The sequence below is a fragment of the Staurois parvus genome, unplaced genomic scaffold (assembly GCF_062004578.1).
Source record: "Staurois parvus isolate SC_StPar_1 unplaced genomic scaffold, SC_StPar_1.0 ptg001049l, whole genome shotgun sequence".
Lineage (NCBI taxonomy): Eukaryota > Metazoa > Chordata > Amphibia > Anura > Ranidae > Staurois > Staurois parvus.
Window position 1 is genome coordinate 916,791 of NW_028318845.1, and position 27,866 is coordinate 944,656.

Here is a 27,866-nt window from a genome sequence, read left to right on the forward strand (position 1 = left end):
CCAGGTATTTTTGGGGGGGTTCAACAGAGTGGGGTATCACTGCAAAAGGAAATGTAAATGTGTTGGGGGAGTGAGCTTTAAAGAGACCCTGTCACTTCGCCCTGAACTCTGAAAGTAGCAGTCTGTATTATATCTGATAGCAGGGTGTTTGAGACCCCAAATATAAAAATGTGTCAGCATTATATGTATTGTGATTGGATGAAGACGTACATCCCCCCCAGCCTAACATCCTTCTGCCCTGAATATATTAAACCATCATATTGTTCAGCAGGTTTTCTCTTCTTCTATGATGACACCCGTTAGACAACAGCAATCCGGAGCCTAAACCATGAACATGTTGTGAGGATTTATTGGGTTTGAAATAAAAATAATTTGTGAAGCTGCGAATCATTTCACTGTCATGTCTTCCCAAACCTTCTCCTGTCCTGAAGCAGATGTACCTTCTAAGGAGCAGACATAGATATAGGAGGGTATGATGTATACATTACAGACCGGCCTTATTAGGGCTTGACCGGACATGTGGCAGCGCTTGCTGCTCCTCTGAAAAGCAGTGACAGGCGGCTGGGATGGGATATGTCACCTCCTCTCTGCCTGTTTTAACCCTGAAAATGGCTAATCACTTCCCTGCAACTACATACATCGCACACGGCTGCAGGGCAGGTGCAGCACAGCCCCATTCCTTTGCATGGGTCACCATTGACATTGCGGCTATGACGTGTACAGCCCTGAGGGGTGCATGTCTTGGGTGGTCAGGAGTGCTGAATTTGCTGCCCCTTCCACATCATATAGAGAAGAGTTATCACCATCTTTTACAGTACGGAGTTCCTGATAGGGCAGAGTCCATGTAGTACTGTATCCCATCATCCTTGGTGCCCCGGAACACTAGCCGTGATGTTAGACAGGGTGCCCCTCCCCCCTTAGTGCATGGCTGCCCCACAACACAGCGAGCAAGGAGATGACTGCTTTGATAGCAAGCACCTGCCTCCAACTAACAGCACATGTCCAAGGCAAGCACAGGCAAGAGGAATGCAGAAGAAGGTGATGTGTGTCGCCTCCCTTCCCTCGGCATTGTTATTGCTGGTGCTTGCCTCAGACAAGAGCTGGGAGCTGGAGACAGTCGTAGGGAAAGCAGCCGTCTCCTTGGTAGTGGTGTTGTTGGGCAGCTGTGTGCCAAGGGGGGCATCCTTTCCATCATCACTGCTCGTGTTACAGGACACCTAAGGAGATGGGGAAATGCTGCATTTACTTTGTCTCATCAGGAACTCGTTAGTATAAAAAAGTGATAAATTCTTCTTTAAGTTACATTTTGCTCAACGTAAGAAGCTGCTTGGATGGCTGTGAAATGTAAACATTACAGAACAAGTCCGGTTACATGTGACTAAGGTCCGGTTCACACTAGAATGCGGTGCAGGAAATCCGCCATCCATGTGGGTTCCCCACACCGCATTCTGCACTGCCCTTGTGATCTGCAGGGGGGTTAGTGCAATGTTAATGACACCACAAACACAGGTCACAAATGCAGTGCGTATCCTGCGCCAGATTGCAGGGTACAACATGACCATGTGATCTGGTTGCAGTGCATTTCCAGACTTGGTGCAGAACTTGGGTGCCATTTGAGTGGATTCAAAATGAATTGGTCAGCTTGCACTGCACTGAATCACATGTGAATTGTACAGAATGCAGTCTGCATCCCTGTGTGATCCATAGTGGGAACCTAGGCTAACCCCCGCTAGATATACCATGACCTGGATACATTTCACCCTTCACAGATATATTGCCAAATCTGCATGAACAAGTTACAAGTACAGATTTCGAGAAAATAATTTGACAGTTTTTATTTGTAAACATTGTTACTTTTCTGCACAAAAAAAAAAAAACTGTTTTGTGAATCTGGCAGTTATCTATACAGAATTTTGTAATGTAATCAAGATAAATTGTATTTTAATACATTGATATGTTTAGATTATTGCAAATTTCCTTTTTACATATTTGCACTGTCAGTAAATCTTTTCTAAAGTTTCTATATTTTTCTGATTTGTGGGATGGGGTCCCTGGTGGCACAAATAACTGCACTGGGTTTGTTCAGTAAGGCACCACATAGAGAAAGGATGCCATGCAGTAATCTCTATCCACCAATCACATTCCAGTACAGTCAGTCTGTGCTGAGAAGGGTTCTATAGTGGGGCAGTGGAAGGACCGATGTGTGAAATCTCTGCGAGTCTTCATGTGAACTTGTCTGCCATGGTATTAGGGAAGTTGAGTTTTTTTTGAGAAAAAAAACAATATTTTTGACTTTTTGCTATTAAACATGTCCAGTAAAAAATTTTAAAAATCAAATTTTGTCATAAATTTAGGCCAAAATGTATTCTGCAATATGTCTTTGCAAGAAAACAATTTCCAATACGTGTAAATTAATTGGTTTCCGTAAAAGGCATAGAGTCTACAAATAGCGGTATATATACTGGAATTTTTTTTATTTATATATACTAGTAATGGCGGCGATCAGTGACTTATGGCGGGACTGCGGCAGGCATTCTGACACTGGGGGGGAACTAACTGCCACTGACATCCCCAGTGACACTAATACAGTGATCAGTGCTAATAAAAAGCACTGACACTGTACTAATGACACTGGGCAGGAAGGGGTTAACATGAGGGGTGATCAAAGGGTTAACTGTGCGCTGTTTTACAGTGTGTTGTGTGTGCGCTTTACTATGTCAGCACATTGCTTTGTATGGCTCTGCAATGCAGAGTCATACAAAGCAATGTGCAGGAGCTGACAGGGGAGAGATCTGTATTGTTTACATAAAGGTCTCTCCCCCATTAGTGATACTCGGCGATTGCCGCGCACCAGCCTGGATCCGGTGATCGACAGCTGAGGCCGTCAATGGTGGCACGGGTAGGGCACACGCCCCTTCTACCCGATTCAAATCACACCGCACAGAATTCACATGTGATTTGCACAGGAATGCGATGCGGTTCCAATGCGAATCACATGCGATGTGCTGCACCGCATCAGTGTGAACCCAGCCTTAGGCTCTGACAAAACCTGGAAGCTGATTGGTTGTGATGTGCAGCTGCACCCAATTCCGTGCGCTCCAGTTTTAGTACATCTCCCCCATTGCATCAACACAAAACAAGTTACACATTCCCTTGGATGCGTCAATAGAGCTGCAAGGATTGTAGTCTACTATGAAGGGGCTGATTGATGACAAGTTCGGTGATATACAGTAAGCAGGATCTAAATTTATGTACGTAATAATAATTCATGTGTCAAATAAATCTTCCAAATGTAAATCAATGCATCGGAAGGAATTAAAAATTATTTCAGTTGCACAAATAACACAAAGCAATGGCATTTTGTATGTGTTGAATTTTAGTGAATTCATACTAAGATATTTTTTTTTTTAATGGAAAAAAGTGTCACTGTCACCTTTTTCCTAAACTTCTTAGTGTTTATATTTCCTGCTTGGCAGCTGATGATGGCCTGCTTTTTATTTATTTATTTATTGGTCCATAGTCTACAGCAGAGAATTTCCCTTCTGTGTGTGAAGGTAATTAGTAACCGAACTGTATGACTGCCCTGAGTAAAGCTGATTCCTGCTTCTCCAGTTAGACGGGTTCCATGGTGCTGAAATATAAAACACATTTCCCTATTTCTGCTTTAAAGACGTTTTTTGAGCCATACGACAGGACTGAGAAAGAGAAGAACGTTTGTTCTTGGACATTATTCTACTATTTATCTTGGAAAAGAAGAACTCAATGCATTTAAATTTAGGAATATTAACTGGGACTGTTTATTTTACATTTTTAATAACTTCCAAAATCGGGCTGTTTTACACTTCATGAGTTATATTGCTGGCTAAGCACAGAAATTACAGCTCTTCTTGTATTGCTGGGCCTGCCTTGGTTGGATTTTTATATCTACATCAGACCCTCCTGGAATTAGGGGATTACAAAGCACTGAGGACACTGTGTAAGGTTCACACAGGAACTTCCCTGCAGAAGGATGAAGATGATTCTACTCCTAATTTTAGAAGTGACAGCTGTATGTTCTGGTGAGTGCCTCAAATGTTTTAACAACTCAATAAAATGTAAAAAGAACAATATAAGGACAGATCACGTAGCTGAAGAAGTTATAGAACCTCATTGTTAGTTATTTTATGTCATTGTAATTTTAGCCTTTAATATGGAGTTGGTTGCTGTTTGAGACTTAAAAGCCTCTTTCACACGGGCCGGATCTGTTTTTTTTCTCAGCAGGGGATCCGTCCGTTGATCCCCTGCTGAGCTGATAGGAGTGGCCGGACGACGGGTCCTCGTCTATCCTCCTTATGCAAAGCGGACACAGACACAGCCCGCTCTGCTCTATGGGCAGTCAGATGTAAACAGACCGGCTGTCTGTTTACATCCAACTACCATCTGATCCGATCGGTCCACATAGAGGGGAACAGATCTCCTTCCTGTTTTTGCTGCATTGGATTGGACCCAGAGGACACGGGTCCATTTACATCCGACTCCCCATAGAGGAGAATGGAGAATCCGATCAGGTCCTGTTAAAAGACAGAAATCTGGACCCAATCAAACCTCTCATGTGAAAGAGGCCTAACAGTCTCCTCCCTTCTGGGAAGGATTTTCACAAGATTTTGGAGTTTGTCTGTGGGAATGTGTGCCCATTCAGCCAAAAGAACATTTGTAAGATCAGGTACTGATGTTGGATAAGAAGACCTGACTTTCAACTGATAATCCAGTTCATTCCATTGGTGTTCAGTAAGGATGAGGCCAGGGATCCATGTAGACCACTTGAGTTCCTCCATACCAAACCTCCGTAATCAAACCATGTCTTTATGGAGCTGGTTTTGCATTATTATTATTACTACATCGAGTTTATATAGCGCCAAAGGGTTTGCTCAGCGCTGTACAATAGATGGGGGAACAATACATGGCACAGTACAACAATAACAAACAACGCATGAGGGGTAACAGGGCCCTACTCTTTCGAGCTTACAATCTAGAAGGGAGGGGGTAGTGGTACAGGAGGAAATGGCTGTGGGGAATGGAGTGGTGAGAGGAATGAGGGAGAACGGCCGTTAGGTGAGGGTGGGGTAGGCTTCCCTGAAGAGATGGGTTTTGAGGAAGCGCCTGAATGTGAGGAGGGAAGGTGACAGTCTGATGGATTGGGGCAGTGAGTTCCAGAGGATGGGGGAGGACCTGGAGAAGTCTTGCAGTCGTGCGTGGGAGGAGGAGACCAGGGAGCAGGATAGAAGGAGGTCCTGTGAGGAGTGAAGGGTACGGGTATGGCGCTAATTGGGGATCAGGTTGGTCAGGTAGTCAGGGGCAGTGTTGTGAATGGCTTTGTAGGTCAGGGTTAGAAGTTTAAATTTGATGCATTGGGCAATCGGGAGCCAGTGGAGGGATGGGCAAAGGGGGGTGGCAGAGGTGGAGCGGTTGGTGAGGTGGATGAGTCTAGCCGCTGAGTTCAGGAATACATTTATGCTGGAATAGAAAGCGATATATGGAGAAACCCCCCAATAGAAAGGGACTTTAACGACACCAGTAAATTAAAAGTTAATATACATCTTTATTAAATACCATCATAAAACCTTCAAATATAAAAATAGTCATGCTGGGATAGAAACGGACCTCCCCCAAACTGTTGTCACAAGATAGGGAGTGCCCAATTGTATCTAGGATGTTTTTTTTTTTGTTGTGGGGCTAAATGTCTTACATTCAACATAATTATTGGTCACCACCCAGCAACACGGAATTTGTGTATATTCCCTCTAGGGCCTAAGGTGACTTAACAGCTTTTGTATGTAATATTCTGCTCTTGAGTCACAGAAAATCTATTATGGTTACTAAATTATACAGGTGTAAATCATTATTCTTTAAATCTGGTATATAATATATATTGTCCTGTATAATAATAAATCCTGTATAATAATATTGCAAACATTATAAAATCACCTTATGAAGGAAAGAACTCCAAACAAGTGGACAATTGTCTATAGTGTCTTTGTATGCTGCAGCACTACCAAGCATCCTTCACTCAACTCCTTAGTTTGGAGGGGTATCCAGATATAGTAAAACTGGACATACAGTCAGGTCCATAAATATTGGGACATCGACACAATTCTAACATTTTTGGCTCTATACACCACCACAATGGATTTGAAATGAAATGAACAAGATGTGCTTTAACTGCAGACTGTCAGCTTTAATTTGAGGGTATTTACATCCAAATCAGGTGAACGGTGTAGGAATTACAACAGTTTGCATACGTGCCTCCCACTTGTTAAAGGACCAAAAGTAATGGGACAGAATAATAATCACCTCCAATTACTGTGACTCCCCTACAACACAAATCAACACCCTTCCCTAAAGGTGTACAAAATTATATCAGTGAAAATGTGTTTTTATATAATTTATCCGAAAAATAAATTATAACTCGTGAATTTAATTCCTACATATATCATCCAATATTCATCTTAATCCCTCAATGTTTTTATAAAAATTGTTAAATAGTCCACTACTAAATAAAAGTCCAAAAATAATATAAATCAATAAAATCCACTCAAAAAATCAGGCCAATTCTTCCTCCGAATCCACCTCAAAAAAAAGAAAATTCATATAGTGCATTACTTATCATGATTAAGTCGATGACGAAACGCGTCAAGGGAAAGTGACGTCAAGACGTATACCGGAACCGGAAGTCGACTGGCGGCCATTTTGGAGAAGGGAAAAGAACGTGTAAGCGCATTGGGACGTTTTCCTGGATGGCTGTGAGATTCCTTCTATTTCCCTAAAGCGGTTTTTAAAGTTTTACCATGTGAGCAGTTTGGAATAAAAATTCAGATTACAAATTTGATTGGCGGTATTACACTATGTTGTCCTATATGTTTTTTTGGAGACATTGAGAGCAGAGTGTCTGAGGAGCCCAGAGAGTGTCGTGGCAACAGGATATATATGAGGTCTAGTTTGTGCAGTCCCTGGAATGTGATAGGCATACTTTATGTGGATGGTTGGTAAGGGTACCCTTACAGCAAATAGAAGTGTACACCTGTTTGAATTGGTTTTGGTGTGGCACTAAAGAGTGTTATATACACTTTATTTTCACTGCTTAATCACGTTTTTTTCACGTTTTTTCACTGGTTTTTCACTGTTTCACTTTATATGAAGCTGATAATTTTATTTTTTAAAAGGTAATGCACTATATGAATTTTCTTTTTTTTTAGCTGGATTTGGTGGAAGAATTGGCCTGATTTTTTGAGTGGATTTTTATTGATTTATATTTTTTTTGGACTTTTATTTAGTAGTGGACTATTTAACAATTTTCATAAAAACATTGAGGGATTAAGATGAATATTGGATGATATATGTAGGAATTAAATTCACGAGTTATATTTTATTTTTTGGATAAATTATATAAAAACACATTTTCACTGATAGAATAATAATCATAAATCAAACTTTCACTTTTTAATACTTGGTTGCAAATCCTTTGCAGTCAATTACAGCCTGAAGTCTGGAACGCATAGACATCACCAGATGCTGGGTTTCATCCCTGGTGATGCTCTGCCAGGCCTCTACTGCAACTGTCTTCAGTTCCTGCTTGTTCTTGGGGCATTTTCCCTTCAGTTTTGTCTTCAGCAAGTGAAATGCATGCTCAATCGGATTCAGGTCAGGTGATTGACTTGGCCATTGCATAATATTCCACTTCTTTCCCTTAAAAAACTCTTTGGTTGCTTTTGCAGTATGCTTTGGGTCATTGTCCATCTGCACTGTGAAGCGGCGTCCAATGAGTTGTGAAGCATTTGGCTGAATATGAGCAGATAATATTGCCCGAAACACTTCAGAATTCATCCGGCTGCTTTTTTCAGCAGTCACATCATCAATAAATACAAGAGAACCAGTTCCATTGGCAGCCATACATGCCCACGCCATGACATTACCACCACCATGCTTCACTGATGAGGTGGTATGCTTAGGATCATGAGCAGTTCCTTTCCTTCTCCATACTCTTCTCTTCCCATCACTCTGGTACAAGTTGATTTCGGTCTCATCTGTCCATAGGATGTTGTTCCAGAACTGTGAAGGCTTTTTTAGATGTCCTTTGGCAAACTCTAATCTGGCCTTCCTGTTTTTGAGGCTCACCAATGGTTTCCATCTTGTGGTGAACCCTCTGTATTCACTCTGGTGAAGTCTTCTCTTGATTGTTGACTTTGACACACATACACCTACCTCCTGGAGAGTGTTCTTGATCTGGCCAACTGTTGTGAAGGGTGTTTTCTTCATCAGGGAAAGAATTCTTCAGTCATCCACCACAGTTGTTTTCCGTGGTCTTCCGGGTCTTTTGGTGTTGCTGAGCTCACCGGTGCATTCCTTCTTTTTAAGAATGTTCCAAACAGTTGTTTTGGCCACGCCTAATGTTTTTGCTATCTCTCTGATGGGTTTGTTTTGTTTTTTCAACCTAATGATGGCTTGCTTCACTGATAGTGACAGCTCTTTGGATCTCATCTTGAGAGTTGACAGCAACAGATTCCAAATGCAAATAGCACACTTGAAATGAACTCTGGACCTTTTATCTGCTCATTGTAATTGGGATAATGAGGGAATAACACACACCTGGTCATGGAACAGCTGAGAAGCCAATTGTCCCATTACTTTTGGTCCCTTAACAAGTGGGAGGCACATATGCAAACTATTGTAATTCCTACACCGTTCACCTGATTTGGATGTAAATACCCTCAAATTAAAGCTGACAGTCTGCAGTTAAAGCACATCTTGTTCGTTTCATTTCAAATCCATTGTGGTGGTGTATAGAGCCAAAAATTTTAGAATTGTGTCCATGTCTCAATATTTATGGACCTGACTGTAGATTGATAGTGTTTTGTTCAGCTAGTGGGCTGAGTGAAAAACAACTGGCAGTTTCCTCCATTCACACAAATGAGATGGAGGAAACCCCCGTGTCTGAGCATTGTATTCTGACAGAAGAACCACTGAGGCAGCCACTGATCAATGAAAAGATTTCAAGCAGGTCCCTTTGACAGAGGTTGATCGAATGTTTGAATTCTGCTTAGGATGCCTACAAACCGATCGACATTGGTCTGGTCCCTGCTGAACTGGACACAATCAGTGTATGTCTAGCTTGAGGTCCTGTTCACATCTGTAAATTGCTGATCATTCTACAAATGCAGCAAAATGTGCAGTGAAGAAAACGCATCCCACTCTGCTCCAACAACAGATTTGGAGCTTCTTTGGGGAACTTGTCACACGTAGGGCAGCCCATTCAAGTAGAAGAGCTGCACTGTGTGCAACAAGCAGAAACCCCCCAAAACGCACAAAAGAAAAGTGTGGGAACCCAGCCGTTGTGTGATGGTCAGATGTCCACAAATAGATCAAAAAGGCGCAGCGCTAAAAGCAAATAGTGCCGAAATAATATAGTCAAGAAGATAAATATGAGCATAAACCTATTTAATAAATTATATCAGATAAACAAGACAACAGTAATAAAAGTGCATATATGGGTGACTGGTTAGTGTCAGAAAAAAGTGCCAAAGTCTATGTATTAAATGTATGATATAGTGATCCTTCGTGTGTCTTCCGGTGATCAAATATTCGAATTATAAACTCACCAGATGCATAATTCCAATATGCATATAGAAGACTTCTTCACATCTCAAGGTCTCAAATGGAATCCTCTTATGGACTTCTCTAACATCTCTGGGCACCTCTGTCCATCTGGGGTTCCCTTTGGATCATCCGATAAGATAAAGCACCTCTCAACTACCTTCCCTGGTGGCTCTGCTAAGCTCTCAGTAAATACTGTCAGTGTCTGCCCCCCCCCCCCCCCCTACACTCTGTAACTGAAAAGGATGCTCCCTTGGCACAGTAACAAAGGATGGCGCTGGTTTGATTCCTATATCCTGAAGGCTGGCAAGCTCTTCATTGAGGGTAAAAAGACACCTCTGTTTTTCCTAAGCTTTCCCACAGCAGTGGGCGAAGGCCTCAGGAAGGGGTGAAGTGGGAAAGCTTAGGATTGTCAAGAACCAAGGAAAAACAGAGGTGTCTTTTACCACACCACAATGGTCTGCTAATTAAGCAGAGGGGGTAATTGTTCACAGGTGCTCCAGGTACTATATAACTTTCTGTAGAACTCATTCTGAGCATGCTCATCCTCTTTTTGCTCGGTCACATTAGAGATCTGGAGGAGCAAGCTGCAACACTGGGCAGAACCGACAACCTTGAAAGGGGTCTTCTGCTTACTGAGCAGATAGTTATGGGATTGATGTGGAGGGCGGAGGGGCTAATCAGGATTATCAGGTAGGAAGATGGGTTCCTGTAACAAGAGGCAGTGGTAGGGGCTCACAGAAAAGGAAGGCCGGCCCTGGGTTTCAGCACTCAAATAAATTTGCCAAGTTGGGTGAAGATGTGGGGGTGGCAAGTTCAGGGGTGGCAGCCCTGGATGTCACTGCTCTCCCTGACAGCCGGGAGGGCAGACCATCTGGGAGGGGTGGTGAGGGTAGTGCAGGAAAGCCTAGACAGCCGGTGGTAGTAGGGGATTCTATAATCAGAAGGACTGATAGAATCATTTGTTGCCAGGATCGCCTCAACCAAGTGGTTTGCGGTCTCCCTGGTGCCAGGGTTCGGCATGTGGTGGACCGGGTTGATAAATTACTGGGAGGGGCTGGGCATGACCCACCTGTCTTGGTCCATGTTGGAACCAATGACAGAATACATGGAAGGTGGAGGCTCCTTAAGAATCAATTTAAAGAACTAGGCTGCATGTTGAAGGGAAGGACCTCCAAGGTGATATTCTCTGAAATATTACCTGTGTCATGCGCAACTCAGGAAAGACGGGGAGATTAGAGAACTCAATGCATGGCTGAAGACCTGGTGTAAGAGGGAAGGATTTGGGTTTCTAGAGCACTGGGCTGACCTTTCATTGGGGTGCAACCTATATACTAGAGATGGTTTGCACCTAAATGGAAGGGGGTCTGCTGTGCTGGGGGAGAGGTTTATGGGGAGGCTGGAGGAGTATTTAAACTAGGATCGAGGGGGGAGGGAGAATTAGATTATAATGGGGTAGACAGATCAGACAGGGGTCAATACTTATTGGTGGGTGGAATGGGGAAAGATGGGCGGAGGGCTATGGAAGGTGATAAGAAGGTTCCCATGTTACAAACAACCATTGGAATTGGTACCATTTGTACTAAAATAAAAAAAAGGAAAATTTGCATGCAAAATGTGACAATGAATTAAAGTGTTCGTTCACCAATGCCAGAAGTCTGCCAAGCAACATAGGTGAGTTGAAAAGTTGGTGCATGAAGAGAACTATGATTTAATTGGTATTGCTGAATCTTGGCTTCATTCTTCACATGACTGAGCCATTAATATTCCTGGCTATGTTCTCTTTGTGAGAGACAGAGTAAATAGGAAAGGTGGCGGTGTCTGTCTCTATGTGAGAAGTGATCTCAGAGCGAGTGTGAAAGAGGACCTAGTTGATGGAGAGTGTGATGAGGCTGAAGCATTATGGATGGAACTGCACATGGGGGTGCGTACTACAAAGGTAATCATTGGAGTTTGTTTTAGGCCTCCCAGTGTTAATGAGGTGGAGACTCTTTCTATCTGTGCCCTTTCTATCTCAGCCCTTTCTATCTGTGCAAGGAGCTGGGACAGTGATGATAATGGGGGATTTAACTACCCGGAAATTGACTGGAGTAATGGTACTGCAGGAACAGTTAAAGGGCAAAGATGTATAAACCTACTACAGGACAATTGTATGGTACAGTTCATAGAGGCCCCAACTAGGAATGATGCTCTGCTGGACCTGGTAATCTCAAACAATGCAGAGCTTATTACTAATATAAATATGTTCATATAAAAGAACATCTGAGTAGCAGTGACCATAAAATTATTTCATTCATTGTTAGCTGTAAACAGCAATCACATATGGGAAGATAAAAACTCTCAACATTAAGAGAGCAAATTTTTCAAGGCTGAGAGCTGCTCTCCAAGACTTAGACTGGGAGGAAATATCGGCATCGATGAACACTGAACAGAAATGGGAATTCTTCAAAACTACCGTATGCAAACACACTGCAAAATATATTCCCATAAGCAACAAGTTCAAAAGACTAAAAATAAAACCTATGTTGCTCACGGCCAAAGATAATAAAGCTATAAATAACTAGTTTAGGACTGCCCTATAGCAGATTTACTGCTACAGGGCAGCCATTATGTGCAAAATCACATATGGAAACCTGATTTTGCACTTCCTGGTGGGGGGGGGGGGGACGCGCACACCCGACATGTTGCTTCTGCTGTGATTAGTCACAGCAGAAACTGATCAACAGGTGCCAGCCAATGGATGAGCGCCGGCACCCGTTGATCTACGAGGAGAGTGACAGAACACAGCTTTGCCTATGTAAACATTCTGGCAGAAAAAAAGCTCTCAGAAACACAAAACAGGTTTTTTTTTTCTCTTTCTAAATGCTGAGCTCAAAAAATGTCTCAAGACTACCTAATGTGCATGGACACATAGGATAACATGAGTTGCTTCTACAGGAAAAACACTAAACTCCACTGGGGGCTTTATTTAAGCCAGTGTGCATAGAGCCTAAATAGCATTAACTTCTCTCCATATTTGTGAACAAAGAAATTGTAGTTTTTAATATTGTCATATTTTATAGCCTTCTATCTCACATCATAACATGTCTTCTCTTTATCCCTCAGAAAGTCACTCACTCAAGTATTATATCACTGGAGTCTCTGCTCCGGGATCCGGACTGCCTGTTTACTCTGTGGTTGGATACTTGGATGACCTAGAGATAGAGAATTATAACAGTGACACCCGTCAGTATCTTCCCAAAGTTGACTGGATGAAGAATCTGGAACCTGAATATTGGGACAGAGGCACAACTCTGAATCAAAAACAGGAGCCTATCTTCAAGCAAAATGTGCAGATAGCAATGAGCAGATTCAACCAGACCGAAGGTCAGCTATGACTTTATTTTCACTTTTGAAGGCCAACGATGTAGTATTTCAAAACCCAATATGGTATAACGCGGGTCTCCTTTGTCTTGTTTTTTTATTTACTTCCTATGAGCAAGAGCAAATTCTTCTAGAAGCTGAAACAAGGGAGCTAGGCAAGCAGTGGTAGACTGGAACAGTCTATAGCAGAAGTGTCACACTGGTGGCCCTCCAGCTGTTGCTAAACTACAAGTCCCATGAGGCATTGACAAGATTGACAGTTACAAGAATGACTCCCAAAGGCAGAGGCATGATGGGACTTGTAGTTTTGTAACAACTGGAGGGCTGCCAGTTTGACACCCCTGGTCTATAGCTTCACAGCTGGGGACCATGAAGTTAGCTTGTAGCACAAATAAAAGCTCTACTCACAAGTCCTGAGGCAGGATTAGTCCATAGGTTCAGTTCCTTGTAGTCCAGCAACCAGTCCTGAGAAGCCCCCGGGGCAAACAGCCCTCTGAAGCTCCATTCCATCACAGGGGAAGAAGGCCATCTGTCTAGGGTTCCAGACAATTTAACAGCATCCCAGCCACCATCTAGGCACACCTCCCCAGGGATTGGCTAGGCTCCACTCAACATTTAGGCTGGACAGTTGAATTCTACCTCCCTAAACTCTAGAACAGTGGTTCTCAAGCTTCCTAATGCCATGACCCTTTAATACAGTTCCTCATGTTGTGGTGACCCCCAGCCATAAAATTGTTTACCCATTAATTATAATATAAGTGTCGTTTTACCTCCAACACTGCTGCTTTCAGCACAGTAGCTGCTTTCAACACAGTAGCTGCTCTTTACACATCAGAAATATGTGTTTTCCGATGGTCTTAGGGGACCCCTGTGAAAGGGTCGCTCGACCCCCAAAGGGGTCGCGACCCACAGGTTGAGAACCACTGCTCTAGAATATTCTTCTAGAGGCAGAGGGAAGCAATCAAACTCCTAGTCTGTGCAGCCCTGAACAAACCAGACTAAACCATCACTGCTCCTCTGATTACAGAAAGAGCCAAAAACTAAATGCACCTAGCAGTCTAACTAGAAGGGTGCTACATCTACAATTTGCTTTCTTTAGAATGCAGGCTCATATTTAGTAGAAAAGCCTGTCCCCTGTCCCCAATGTGGGACCATTGCTCTCTGTGTGGAAGCAGTGGTCTCTCAGCAGAGGTCCAACATGGTTGAATAAGAGCTAGAGCTCTCCAATCAGCAAATCTCATGCCTCCTGCTGATTGAAGGGGACTCATCTGACTTAGCAGGACGTGTGTCAGACCTCTTCAAAGACACCACTGCTTCTACACCAAGGGCAAGGGTTCCACTCTATGGCATCTGGCAAGGCGACAGGCTTTTCTACCGAGGCTGTGGCTGCTTTCTAATGAAATCCAGGTAAGACTTTGAACACCTTTTTGTTTTGAGGCACTTGACATGTATTTAGCTGATTTAAACTGTAGGTTTAGTTCTGCTTTAACCACTTCTGCATCGCTCTATAGCAGAAATACTGTTACAGGGCAGCACGGGTGCACAAAACCCCATATATATACGTGATTTTGCAGTTCCAGGTAGGGGACGCGTGCGCTCCCTACCCGTGCCACCATTTGTGGCCTTGGCTGTCAGTCACCAGGTCCCGGCCGGTGATTCCTCGCCGCTCCCCTGTGATCGCCAAGTGTTACCAACGGGGGAGAGACCTGTGTATAAACAACACAGATCTCTCCCCTGTCAGCTTGTGCACACTGTTTTGTATGGTTCTGCATAGCAGAGCCATACAAAGCAGTGTGCTTATAGTGGAAAGCATGCACACAGCCAGGGGCGGACTGACCATTTGGAAAACTCGGGCACCCCCTGAGGGCCCGGGGTCAGTAGGGGGCCCGATGAGATGCCCCTGGTACCTTTTTTATAGGCTTTTTTGAGTTTGGGCAAGGACACAGGGGCCCCATAATCCCCTATTGCCCGGGGGCCCCATGAGTTGTCAGTCCGCCCCTGCACACAGCCCACAGTACAACAGCACACAGTTAACCCTTTGGTCACCCCACATGTTAACCCCTTTCTGCTCAGTGCCATTAGTACAGTGTCAGTGCTTTTTATTAGCACTGATCACTGTATTGGTGTCACTGGGGACAGTGACACCAAGTCAGTTTCCCCCAGTGTCAAAATGCCCGCCTCAATCCCACTAAAAGTTGCTGATTGCCACCATTACTAGTAAAAAGGAAAATAAAAATTCCGGTGTATATATACAGCCATTTGTAAACGCTATAACTTTCACCAATTAATTTACACATATTGTGATTTTTTTTTTTAGCAAAGACATGGAGCAGAATACATTTTGGCCCATTTTTTTGTTTATAGCGCAAAAAATAAAAAACAGACATACCACCGTAAAAAAAAAAGTTCTATACATGGGGAAAAAAGGAAGTAAATTTAATTTGCGTGCAGCGTTGCATGACCGCACAATTGACGGTTAAAGTAACGCAGTGCTGTATCACCAAAATGGCCTGGTTAGGAAGGGGGGGAAATCCTCTGGTTAATATATTTTTATTCATATTATAAGAAGCTCACACTGCTGTTTTTGACTTCCCTTTTCTGGTGTGAAGAATGTGGCTGGAGTGTTGGGAGTCCACAAAGGAGAAGTAGACCTGGGGAGATGCAGCACCCAGATGACCAGAAAGACAGAAGTAAAATGGGTGATTTAGTGGTCTTCCTTCCGGCCTTAACTGAAGTATTAGATTGGGGTGGAATGACTTTAGGCACACCTTGTAACCGGGACCCATTATTCAGCCTGCTAAACCTATCATAACCTCTTACACAGAAAACATACAAGACGTAACATGTTCTGTGCTGTACACAGGGATCCACATCCTCCAGTCAATGCACGGCTGCATGCTGAGTGATGACGGCACTGTCTTGGGGTATGAACAGATCGGATATGATGGCAGAGATTTCATGTATCTGGACACACAGCGAGGGATCTGGATCCCGGCCAGGTATGAAGCTGAGATCACTACACAGAGATGGAACAGTCCGGAGGAGAGTCAAGGGAACAAGAACAAGAATTACCTGGAGAATGAATGTATTGAGACTCTGAAGACGTTCCTCAGACTTGGGAGATTTTATATGAAAAGCTCAGGTGACTGCATTACATACATGATAGATGTCATATCAAAGTATTGCCACTTGTAGAATAAATGCTTTTAGTTCTGGATAGAGCAGGCTGCTAAATGTTTATTGCTGTATGCGGCCCCACTGGGAAGCTTTAATATTTCTTTGTCCTTTTTACTAGGACACTAATGCAGGCCATAGATGGGTTGAAAATCGGCCGATTTTTCGGCTAAAAATAAAATCGGCCGATTTTCGGATCGTTAGTGGGTTAATAGGTCGGCCGTTTTTCGGTATTTTGGGCGATTTTTTTTTTTTCAGCGGTAAAGTTGGAAAAAGATCGGCCGATTTTCGCAGCAATTATGGGCAAATCGGCTGATCTTTTTACCGATAAAAAAATCTGCGCATGAGCAGTGACCTGCAAGAGGAAGACAAAAAGAAGAAGAAGAGGATGAAGAAGAGGATGAAGAAGAGGATAAAGAGAAGATGAAGAAGAGGATGAAGATGAAGAAGAGGATGAAGAAGAAGAATTCCAGTCCGGCAAAAAGTGTCCCTGCAGAGAGCACCGCTATTTCTTTGACATTTATAGCGGTTGCAACATTGTATCTATTTGTTTCCGAATAAAAACATCTGTATCCTAAATGGATACAAATAGATACATTGTTGCAACCGCTATAAATGTCAAAGAAATAGCGGAGCTCTCTGCAGGGACGCTTTTTGCCGGCTGTAGACGGGATGAAAATCGGCCGGGTTTTTTTTTTTACCATTCCTGGTAACGTTGGTCGCTTGAACGACCGATTTTTCATTTTTTTAAAGATAAAATCGGCCGGTTTTCTTCCCATCTATGGCCTGCATAAGGCTGGCCATACACTATACCATTTTCTTACAAAGTTCTGCCTAATTTCCTTTAGATTTACCTTCAACTGTGTAGTGCAAGGGCCTGCCTGGTTGGATACAATTGAAAATGTTGTTTAGGTTTAACCTCATTATGTTTTTGGTCAATCTAAAGCAAAATTCTCAAAATTGTATAATGTATGGCCAGCCTAAAGCCGGCCATACACGGGTCGAATTCCGAAAGAATTTTCTTTCGAAAATCTTTTCTAAGAATTTTCGTTTGAATTTCGCACCATTACTGGGTTACAGAAATGGCCAATTTTCGTGTGACCATCGAATTTGAGTGATCGGGCATTTTGGAAATTTTTTGAAAGGCGAACAAATTTCTAATCAATGATGGGAGAATCGTGTGAGAAATGTAACTGAAAAAGAAATGAGTGTGAGCTGCGACCTGGAAAGAAAAGAAAATTCTTGGCCACAAAAATTCTTTCTGTATCAACAGGAGGTGAAATTGAAGGCTTGGATGGTCAAATTTCAAAATCAATGGTGGCGCCATTGGATTACAAAATGCACAAAATTTCTGATTTTCTAAAGATAATTAGTTCAGAATTCGACCTTATTCGTGTATGGCCTGCATAAGTGGGTTTTTTCTTGCACACTGGAGAGATTTCCTCACTTCCTGCTGCACCTCTGGAACTAAAAGTACAGAAAAGTCCAATGGGACTCAGACAGCAAAAAACAATCACTTCTCAGCCTTCCCTATTTTATTTCCAAAATTAGAGAAAAAATAATTTTCCATAGATATAAACTACTTTACATACTAAAGTCGGTCACACATGGACTTGATATGAGAAATCAGAGAAATTCATTGACAATTATGTAGACTGAGAAGAAACTAAACCATTCCTTTCATTGTATTCAGTCACTTCCAGTAACCATAGATATTAGAGGGAGGTTGGATGTCCAGTCATGAACTAGTCACCCAAAGGCCAAACCCAAAATGTGTGCCAGCTGACCCGTGTCTGAACATACGGGGACAGATTGGGGATGATTTACTAAAACTGGAGAGTGCAAAATCTGGTGCAGCTCTGCATAGAAACCAATCAGCTTCCAGGATGTTTGTCAAAACTTAATCGCCTCTGAGCTGCCCTATACAGAAATGCTGCTACAGGGCGGCACGGGTGCGCAAAATCATGTATTATATATGCGATTTTGCAGTTTCAGGTAGGGGGGGCGCGCCGCCGTTCACGGCCTCGGCTGTCAGTTACCGGGCGCCAGCCAGTGATTACTCACCAACACCCGGTGATTGCTGATGGGGGAGAGACCTGTGTATAAACTACACAGATCTCTCCCCCGGCCAGCTCCTGCACACTGCTTTGTACGGCTCTGCATAGCAGTGTGCTTACAGTGAAACACACACACACACAGCCCCCCATAGTGAAACAGCACACAGTTAACCCTTTGTTCACTCCACATGTTAACCCCTTCCTGCCCAGTGCCATTAGTAAAGTGTCAGTGCTTTTTAGTAGCACTGATCACTGTCTTGGTGTCACTGGGGATGTCAGTGACACCAAGTCAGTCCCCCCCCCCCCCCAGTGTCAGAATGCCCGCCGCAGTCCCGCTATAAGTCGCTAGTCGCCGCAATTACTAGTAAAAAAAAAATTAAAATTCAATTATATATACCGCCATTTGTAAACGCTATAACTTTCACGTAAACCAATTAATTGACACGTATTGGGATTTTTTTTTAGCAAAGACATGAAGCAGAATACATTTTTACCTTATGACGAAATTTGATTTTTAAATTTTTTTTTTTATTGTACATGTTTAACAGCAAAAAGTCAAAAGTATTGTTTTCTCAAAATTGTCAGTGTTTTTTGTCTATAGTGCAAAAAATTAAACACCGCAGAGGTGATCAAATACCACCAAAAGAAAGCTCTACTTTTGGGGAAAAAAGGGCATAAATTTCATTTGTGTGCAGCGTTGCATGACCGCCCAATTGTCAGTTAAAGTAACACAGCATTGCATCGCAAAAAATGTCCTGGTCAGGAAAGGGGTAAACCCTGTGGAGGGCGAGGGGTTAATTGAACAAGCTGAAGTTAGAAGCTGATTGGCTACCTTGCACCGGCTGCACCAGGTTTTACACTCTCCTGTTTTAGTAAATCAACCCCATTGATTGACTGTTTGCATTTATGGAGGGAGGTGGCAGAGGGGCACTGCAGAACCCCCCAGCAATCAAGGGATAATAAGAGAGCAAATACTTTGCCAAGCCTGGATGGACGTGTCTACTGGTGCCGCCTACATCATAGATCTCTTCCCATTCCTTCTGAAAAATGGCCTGCTCAGCCTGTCAGCTAATGGCTATTGGCATTTTTAGGCCCTCGGGGCATGGAGCAGTCGGGGAATTTTTGTAGGTCTGTAACGAATGTGAAATAAAATCTATGTACAGGAAATAAAAATGATACTGGTGAAGATATGTGAACACTGGCCCTCACAGTGACGCATAGCATCACACAGCCCACCACTGGAAATATTATTTACTGCATTACTGTTATCAAAATGTAGATTATGTAGCCCGGGTGAGTGCTTTACCCCTCGCCTACCGGGCACTAATACCCCCTTCCTGCCCAGGCTGGTTTTCAGCGCTGCTGCACTTTGAATGAAAATTGCGCAGTCATGCAACATTGTATCCATATTAAATTTTTATCATTTTTTTTCTCACAAATAGAGCTCTCTTTTGGTATTTAATCACCGCTGGATGTTTTTATTTTTTGCACTATATTTAAAAGTTTTTTTTTTGTTTCTATTATAAAATTTTGCAAACAGGTAATTTTTCTCCTTCACTGATGTGTGATGATAGGGCTACACTGATAGACAGCATTCATGGGCACTGATAGACAGCACTGATGGGCTCTGAGGTGGCACAGATAGGTAGAACTGATGGGCACTGATAGGCGGCACTGATGAGCTGGCACTGATATGCAGCAAAGATGGGCACTGTTAGCCAGCACTGATGGGAACTGATAGGTGGCACTGATGATGCTGCACGGATATGCAGCAAAGATGGGCTCTGTTAGCCAGCACTGATAGGCGGTACTGATGGGCAGCACTGGGCACTGACTGGCAGCACTGTTGGGCACTGATGGGCAGCACTGATGGGTGGCACTGATGGGCACAAGTGGGTGCAACATTTGGGCACTGATCATCAGTGCAAATCTGTTCTCTAACAATTGCTGGTTATCTGCAGTACTTTCTTCATATATACCTTAAAAATAGTGAAGCGCTAAATAAATAAATCAATATATATATATTAAGGTGCCATCAGTGAATATAAGTGCTATGGTGTTAATAGTTCCTTGCTAATCAATGGAACACTACAACTAATAATATATATTAAATTAACAACCTCATATTCATAAATAAAAAAATCAAACTGAATCCATAATATATCAGTGATAAATGATATAACCTGTGACAAATAGTATTATATCTACAATAAATTCCTACTTCTCATTCACTATTTAAAGTGAAGAATACTAATCAATAATTTAAAGTGAACAAGTGTATATGACCAACAAAACCTTTCTATGTGCATATACAAAATATATATATAAATATTATATATATATATATATATATAAATAAAGTCCATGCAGGTGTAACTTGTGACAAAACGGTGATCTTCACTTCTAGTGCTCAAACAAATCCTCAAATGGCAGCAGTGCCTGCTCACCTCCCCGCACTGACCCTCAAGGGGCCAAAAGGCTACTGATCTCCTCTATGGCCAATCTTTTTTTCCCGGTAGCTCAGCAGGGGATCGCAGGGTCTCCACTTCTCCTCCACTCATACGTCATATAGGACACAAACAGAGCTTCCCATAGTGTAATATTGTTTAATACAAAAACACTTCTAATACATATTGGTTGCACTCACATTTGTTTCCTGGTTACAAAAGCCTTCCACCTCATCCCATAGGTGTATCTCATGAACACAGGGGAAACCAATATGGCCGCTCCGTGCGTCAGGAACCCTGATGAAGTCACGACGCACGTGACGCAACGCGTCGGTACGCCATATCCGGTTTGGAATTACGTCACTTCCGGTCACATGGGGACGCATGTCCGAACGGAGCGGCCATATTGGTTTCCCCTGTGTTCATGAGATACACCTATGGGATGAGGTGGAAGGCTTTTGTAACCAGGAAACAAATGTGAGTGCAACCAATATGTATTAGAAGTGTTTTTGTATTAAACAATATTACACTATGGGAAGCTCTGTTTGTGTCCTATATGACGTATGAGTGGAGGAGAAGTGGAGACCCTGCGATCCCCTGCTGAGCTACCGGGAAAAAAAGATTGGCCATAGAGGAGATCAGTAGCCTTTTGGCCCCTTGAGGGTCAGTGCGGGGAGGTGAGCAGGCACTGCTGCCATTTGAGGATTTGTTTGAGCACTAGAAGTGAAGATCACCGTTTTGTCACAAGTTACACCTGCATGGACTTTATTTATATATATATATATATATATATATAATATTTATATATATTTTTTGTATATGCACATAGAAAGGTTTTGTTGGTCATATACACTTGTTCACTTTAAATTATTGATTAGTATTCTTCACTTTAAATAGTGAATGAGAAGTAGGAATTTATTGTAGATATAATACTATTTGTCACAGGTTATATCATTTATCACTGATATATTATGGATTCAGTTTGATTTTTTTATTTATGAATATGAGGTTGTTAATTTAATATATATTATTAGTTGTAGTGTTCCATTGATTAGCAAGGAACTATTAACACCATAGCACTTATATTCACTGATGGCACCTTAATATATATATATTGATTTATTTATTTAGCGCTTCACTATTTTTAAGGTATATATTTGGCTACTTAATGGTTTAAGGTAAAGTGACAGCAGCTGTTGATTTAGGGATCTTGCCTGTATTGAGCGCAGGAGGATATTTCCAATTTTTTTAGTACTTTCTTCATGCTGTCAACGCTGCCACGTGTGGTGGCAACCAGGTGAGGAGTACAAAAACAAGTGTGTCTTGCCTACAGTCAAGCATGGTGGTGGAGTGTCATGGTCTGGGGCTGCATGAGTGCTGCCGGTACTGGGGAGCTACAGTTCATTGAGGGAACCATGAATGCCAACATGTACTGTGACATACTGAATCAGCATGATCCCTTCCCTTCGGAGACTGGGCCGCAGGGCAGCATTCCAACATAACCACCCCAAACACACCTCTAAGATGACCACTGCCTTGCTAAAGAAGCTGAGGGTAAAGGTGATGGACTGGCCAAGCATGTCTCCAGACCTAAACCCTATTGAGCATCTGTGGGACATCCTCAAACGGAAGGTGGAGGAGCACAAGGTCTCTAACATCCACCAGCTCCGTGATGTCGTCATGGAGGAGTGGAAAAGGACTCCAGTGGCAACCTGTGAAGCTCTGGTGAACTCCATGCCCAAGAGGGTTAAGGCAGTGCTGGAAAATAATGGTGGCCACACAAAACATTGACACTTTGGGCCCAATTTGGACATTTTCACTTAGGCTGGCCATACACTATACAGTTTTCTGCCCAATTTCTGTTAGAATTACCTTCAACTATGTAGTGCAAGGTCCTGCCTGATTGGATACAATTGAAAGTGTCATTTAGGATTAACCTCATATATTTTTTGGTAAATCTAAAGCAAAATTCTCCAGAAAATTGTATAGTGTATGGCCAGCCTTAGGGGTGGACTCACTTTTGTTGCCAGTGGTTTAGACATTAATGGCTGTGTGCTGAGTTATTTTGCGGGGACAGCAAATTTACATGTTATACAAGCTGTACACTGACTACGTCACATTGTAGCAAAGTGGCATTTCTTCAGTGTTGTCACATGAAAAGATAGAATCAAATATTTACAAAAATGTGAGGGGTGGACTCACTTCGGGTAGATACTGTATTGTGTACTCACACTCTATCTGACACTATTTAGCCAATGTTTTAATGTTTTTCTCTCCTATTCTTCCAGTCCCACTAATGGTAAAGGTCTCAGGACGTAAGTTGGGTGACGTCACCAAGCTTCACTGTCAGGTGTATGGATTCTATCCCCAAGCTGTGACTGTAAAATGGATAAAGAATGGAATCGATACAATGATTGGAAATCAGACCAATCCTATCCTTCCCAACCCTGATGGCACCTATCAGACCACAATTAGCACTGATGTGCAGATCAGGGAGCCCGACACTTACTCCTGTCATGTGGATCATAGCAGCCTGCAGGAGACAGTCATTATTCTCTGGGGTGAGTTTAATCCAGACCTAAACTACTGCAAAATCATGTTGTTGTTTGGTTTGTTTTTTGGGGTTTTTTTTGCAACCAAGTAACATCTTTCAGTGTTTGAATGTGAAGATCTGTGAATGGAACCCGGAAGACAAAGGTGATCACTAAAGATTTCCAGCTTCCACAAGGATCCCACAGGTATGGCATATACATACATTGGTCCAAAGTGGAGGAATGTAACTATGCTATACTATCCATACCTGGAATTCAGCTTTAAAGCCCAATTAAAGTCTCATGTAAAATGCAGCCAATAGATTCAAGGTGCACAGTAAAGGAAAGTGATGCTGTAGAGAAGAACACTCACTTTCTAGGCTTTCTATTTGAGGTTTTAAAGAGGAAAACCATTGAGCTTGAGTGCAGTGTATGCATACCTTCCCTTGTTCCCTCTATCCCTGTTCCCAATCAACATTTAAGAAATTAAAATGTAAATACACCGCTTTTGGGACCCAGTGACATCATCACTTTCTAGCTGTTTTTATGGGACTGTAGGCAGTATTCTTTATTCTATACAATAAAGACCACAACTCTTATTGTTTTGGTGCTAACTTGGCCGCAGCCGGTTTATTATTGGTTTAACCACTTGCCGCCCAGCCACTGTAGAAATACGGCAGCAGGGCGACACGGGCAGGCAAAACCACGTTTTAAAATGTGTGTTTTGTAAACAGGTAGGGGGCGCACGCGAGGCGCGCCGCCGCCCTACCTGTCCCGCCAATCACAGCCGCGGATGTCAGTAGCCGGGTCACAGCCGGTCCTTACCGGCTATCTCCCAGCGATCGGCGGCAATCAGTGACAGAGAGCACAGCTGCAGTAGCTGTGCTTTCTGTCACTTCCCTGACAGCTCGAGGACAAGCTGATCAGGACAGAAGAGTTTCTCTCTCCCGATCAGCCTGTCCCCATCCAGCACACACCCCCGCCCCCTAGTAACACTCCCCTCACACAGATAACCCTTCCCTGAAAAATAAATTAACCCCTTCCTCCCCATTGCCATTAGTACAGTGTCAGTATTTTTTTTTTGCACTGATCACTATATTGGTGTCACTGGGGATGTCATTGACCCCAAGTCAGTACCCCCCCAGTGTCAGAATGTCCGCAGCAGTCCAGCAGTCCCGCCATAAGTCGCTGATTGCCGCCATAAGTCCCTGATTGCCGCCATTATTAGTATAAAAAAAACCTAAAAATCCCAGTATCTTTCCCGCCATTTGTAAATGCTATAACTTTCACGTAAACCAATTAATTTACACGTATTGGTTTTTTTTTTAGCAAAGACATGTCGCAGAATGCATTTTGGCAGAAATTTATGACTAAATTTGATTTTTAAATTTTTTTTTACTGGACATGTTTTATAGCAAAAAGTCCAAAATATTGTTTTTTTTCCACAAAATTGTCAGCCTTTTTTTTTATAGCGCAAAAAATAAAAACCGCACAGGCGATCAAATACCACCGAAAGAAAGCTCAATTTGTGGGAAAAAAAATGGATGTAAATTTCATTTATGTACCGTATTGCATGACCGCGCAATTGTCCGTTAAACTAGCGCAGCGCTGTATAGCAAAAAAATGGCGTAAATTGCAGTATCTGTACCATAGTTTGTAGACACTATAACTTCCACACAAAGCAATCAATATACACTTATTGGGATTTTTTTTACCAAAAACATGGAGCAGAATACATTTTGGCCTAAATTTATAACCAACTTTGAGCTTACTATATATTTTTTATAACTGAAATTAAAAAATATTGTTTTTCTTAAAAATTTTTGGCCTTTTTTTGTTTATAGCGTGAAAAATAAAAAGCGCACAGATGATCAAATACCACCGAAAGAAAGCTCTATTTGTGTGAAAAAAAGGACGTAAATTTCGTTTGGGTGCAGCATTGCATGACCGCGCAATTATCAGTTGAATTAGTGCAGCGCCGAGTTGCAAAAAGAGGCCTGGTCATTAAGGGGGGTAAATCCTCTTGAGGTCAAGTGGTTAAATATCATTCTTTATAACACTTTATTTTTTACATATTTAGCTTACTAATAATTGTAAAACATTTTTACTTGAATTAATCTTACTCAAACCCCCATATTAGTCACTACGACTCAAGCTGTACTTATTAACACAACACTTATCAGCCATACTCATTAACCATACAACTTTGTTCAATTTACATACTTATGTATTTTACCATCATCAAATATGATACTTACCAATAATAATTGGCCGCGATGGAAAGGGGCGGGTGGGAGGTCGCACCACAAAGATGCCTCCCAGGTTTCTGAATCTTTTGTTAACGGACCCCCCTTTTTTAGCCCTCTCCTCTCTCCAATTCTTCCTATTGGTCACTTTTTCCTTACAGGAATGTCCAGGTGTAGTGGGGGGCCAGGGGCTGACTGACAACTCATGGGGCCCCCGGGAAATAGGGGATCATGGGGCCCCTGTGTCCTTGCCCAAACTCAAAAAAGCCTATGAAAAAGGTACCAGGGGCATCTCATGGGGCCCCCTACTGACCCCGGGCCCTCGGGCAGTGCCCGAGTTTCCAAATGGTCAGTCCGCCCCTGTGGGGGGCTAAAAACTTCCAATTCTAAAATCTTCCCCATTATATAATATACCCTGGGGGGGCTTAAAACTTCACAGGTGTAGTGGGGGAGCTTACAACTCCTTTTTTCTTGAAGCTTCTCCATTATACTATTATATCATGGGGGAACTTGACACTTTAACGTTTTTTTCCTCCTCCTCACACCAGTGGGGGGGGGGGCTAAAAACCCTTCTGACCTTCTAGAATGTTCCCCCTCTGTATTTTTACAGTGGGGGACTTCAAACCTTATTTCCCTGCCACAGTCCCATAACAAAGGGGGGGGGGCTATTTATTCCCCCTTTCTTTTCCTATGGGACTGCAGGCAGTATTCTTTATTCTATACAATAAAGACCACAACTCTTATTTTTTTGGTGCTAATTTGGCCGCGACCATTTTATTATTAGTTTAAATATCCTTCTTTATAATAACACTTTATTTTTTACATATTAGCTTACTAATAATTGTAAAACATTTTTACTTAAATCAATCTTACTCAAAAACCCCAGTTTAGGCTGGCCATACACTACAATTTGCTGTCCAATTTTTGCCCAATTTCCTTTAGATTTACCTTCAACTGTGTAGTTCAAGGGCCTGCCTAATTGGATAAAACTGAAAGTGTTTGGGTTCGACCTCCTATTATTTGGTTTTTGGTAAATCTAAACCAAAAATCTCAGGAAAATTGTATCAGGTATGGCCAGCCTTGGTCACTACGACTCAAGCTATACTTATTAACACAATACTTATCAACCATACCATTAGACAAGGGGGGGGGGAGGGATGGGTAAACAAAAACCCCACCTGTAACACAACCACCCGCACTGCAGCCAATTCAATACAAGTATGGAGGTCCTCATTCAATATATCTAAACCTATATCATATAAATGTACGCCGTCATCTCCATACATATTAATTAAACCATCTTCTAATTCCAAATGACGATATGAGAACCCATTAACCAGCCCCATAACTTCGTGAATAGCCCTATTGATTTTTTTTTTTTACAAATTTTTTCAAACGGTTGTAGAGACGAAGTCTCAAGCCAGCGCAAACGTGGAATTATTTCTGAGAAAACAATTACCATCTTTGGATAAAAGGAGTGTAACAGCTGAATATCATCCTTCATTCGAAAGATCGAGTCCAATGTTTTAACTTGTCCTATGTCATTTCCCCCAAGGTGAATTATTAAAATGTCCGGTGTTGGCCAGAAATGACCTAGCCTGCCTAATTCAAAAAACAAATCTGACCAAATCATACCTCACCGTCCACTCCAAAATACCTGAAAGTGGTCATTGTTCATTCCTAGAGTTTCAGAATATACTCTGTTGGCAGCTTGTGCATGCGCCCAATAGATGAAGGAATGTTCCAATATCCAGACTACCTGAACGACACCTAAAATTATTTATTGGTAAGAATCAGGCCTGATATAGGATTTAAAACAATTCGATTTCCATCTTCCAACTTTTTAATAACCGTCTCATCTAAACCCAACCTAGAAGCCTCTGTGGCAGCTCCTATGTGGAATGAATGAGAGGATATTTTAATGTCAGACAATTCTAATATATAAAGACATTTATTAAACACCGTATTAAACTGGTATTTTGTGAGAGGAGAACCATCAGCATGTATAAAAAATACAGTACCTGAGGAAAGACGGATTTGCAAATAATCCTTCATCAGAGCTACAGGACAAATTGGTGAACCATGTAACTCGTTAAGCCTTAACCAAGAACCTTTGCCAAGCCGATCCATTTTTTATTTACCAATAAAAATACGTAAAAATGTATTGTGAAAAACCATATCTGGAAACTGAAGCCCAGAATGACAGTTCTTATTTGCCGCAATTAATTCAGAAATTTTAAACTCTGAGAAAAAGGCTAAAGAAAAGACAGCTTTAAATAAGATGGATGCAAAATGGGGAAAACACACAGAAGATGTAGCGTAACCCAAGCTCTCCAACAACTGAGGAGTAATAACCCATCTGGAATCCACAGTAAAATGTTGTTTCTTCTAACCTTTTAAAGCCTGTCGTACTGAAAAGAA

The 27,866-nt window shown here is 42.2% G+C and overlaps 1 protein-coding gene across 1 annotated transcript; it reads left to right on the forward strand.

Annotated features, from left to right (window-relative positions):
- The first annotated feature begins 3,422 nt into the window (after nt 1-3,422).
- LOC149440900 (class I histocompatibility antigen, F10 alpha chain-like) lies at nt 3,423-27,012 on the forward strand. The gene is made up of 5 exons (XM_089658013.1): nt 3,423-4,058; nt 12,733-12,993; nt 15,854-16,132; nt 22,957-23,229; nt 26,957-27,012. The coding sequence occupies exons 1-5, from the start codon at nt 4,010-4,012 to the stop codon at nt 27,010-27,012; spliced, it is 918 nt and encodes a 305-aa protein (XP_089514139.1). The 5' UTR covers nt 3,423-4,009.
- The last annotated feature ends 854 nt before the right edge of the window (nt 27,013-27,866 follow it).

Bases quoted from the DNA above. Each gene is read 5' to 3' on its own strand.
- LOC149440900 (XM_089658013.1), top strand. From the start codon at position 4,010: ATGAAGATGATTCTACTCCTAATTTTAGAAGTGACAGCTGTATGTTCT. The intron at 4,059-12,732 runs GTGAGTGCCTCA...TTTATCCCTCAG, and splicing joins AGTGACAGCTGTATGTTCTG to AAAGTCACTCACTCAAGTAT. The intron at 16,133-22,956 runs GTGACTGCATTA...CTATTCTTCCAG, and splicing joins ATTTTATATGAAAAGCTCAG to TCCCACTAATGGTAAAGGTC.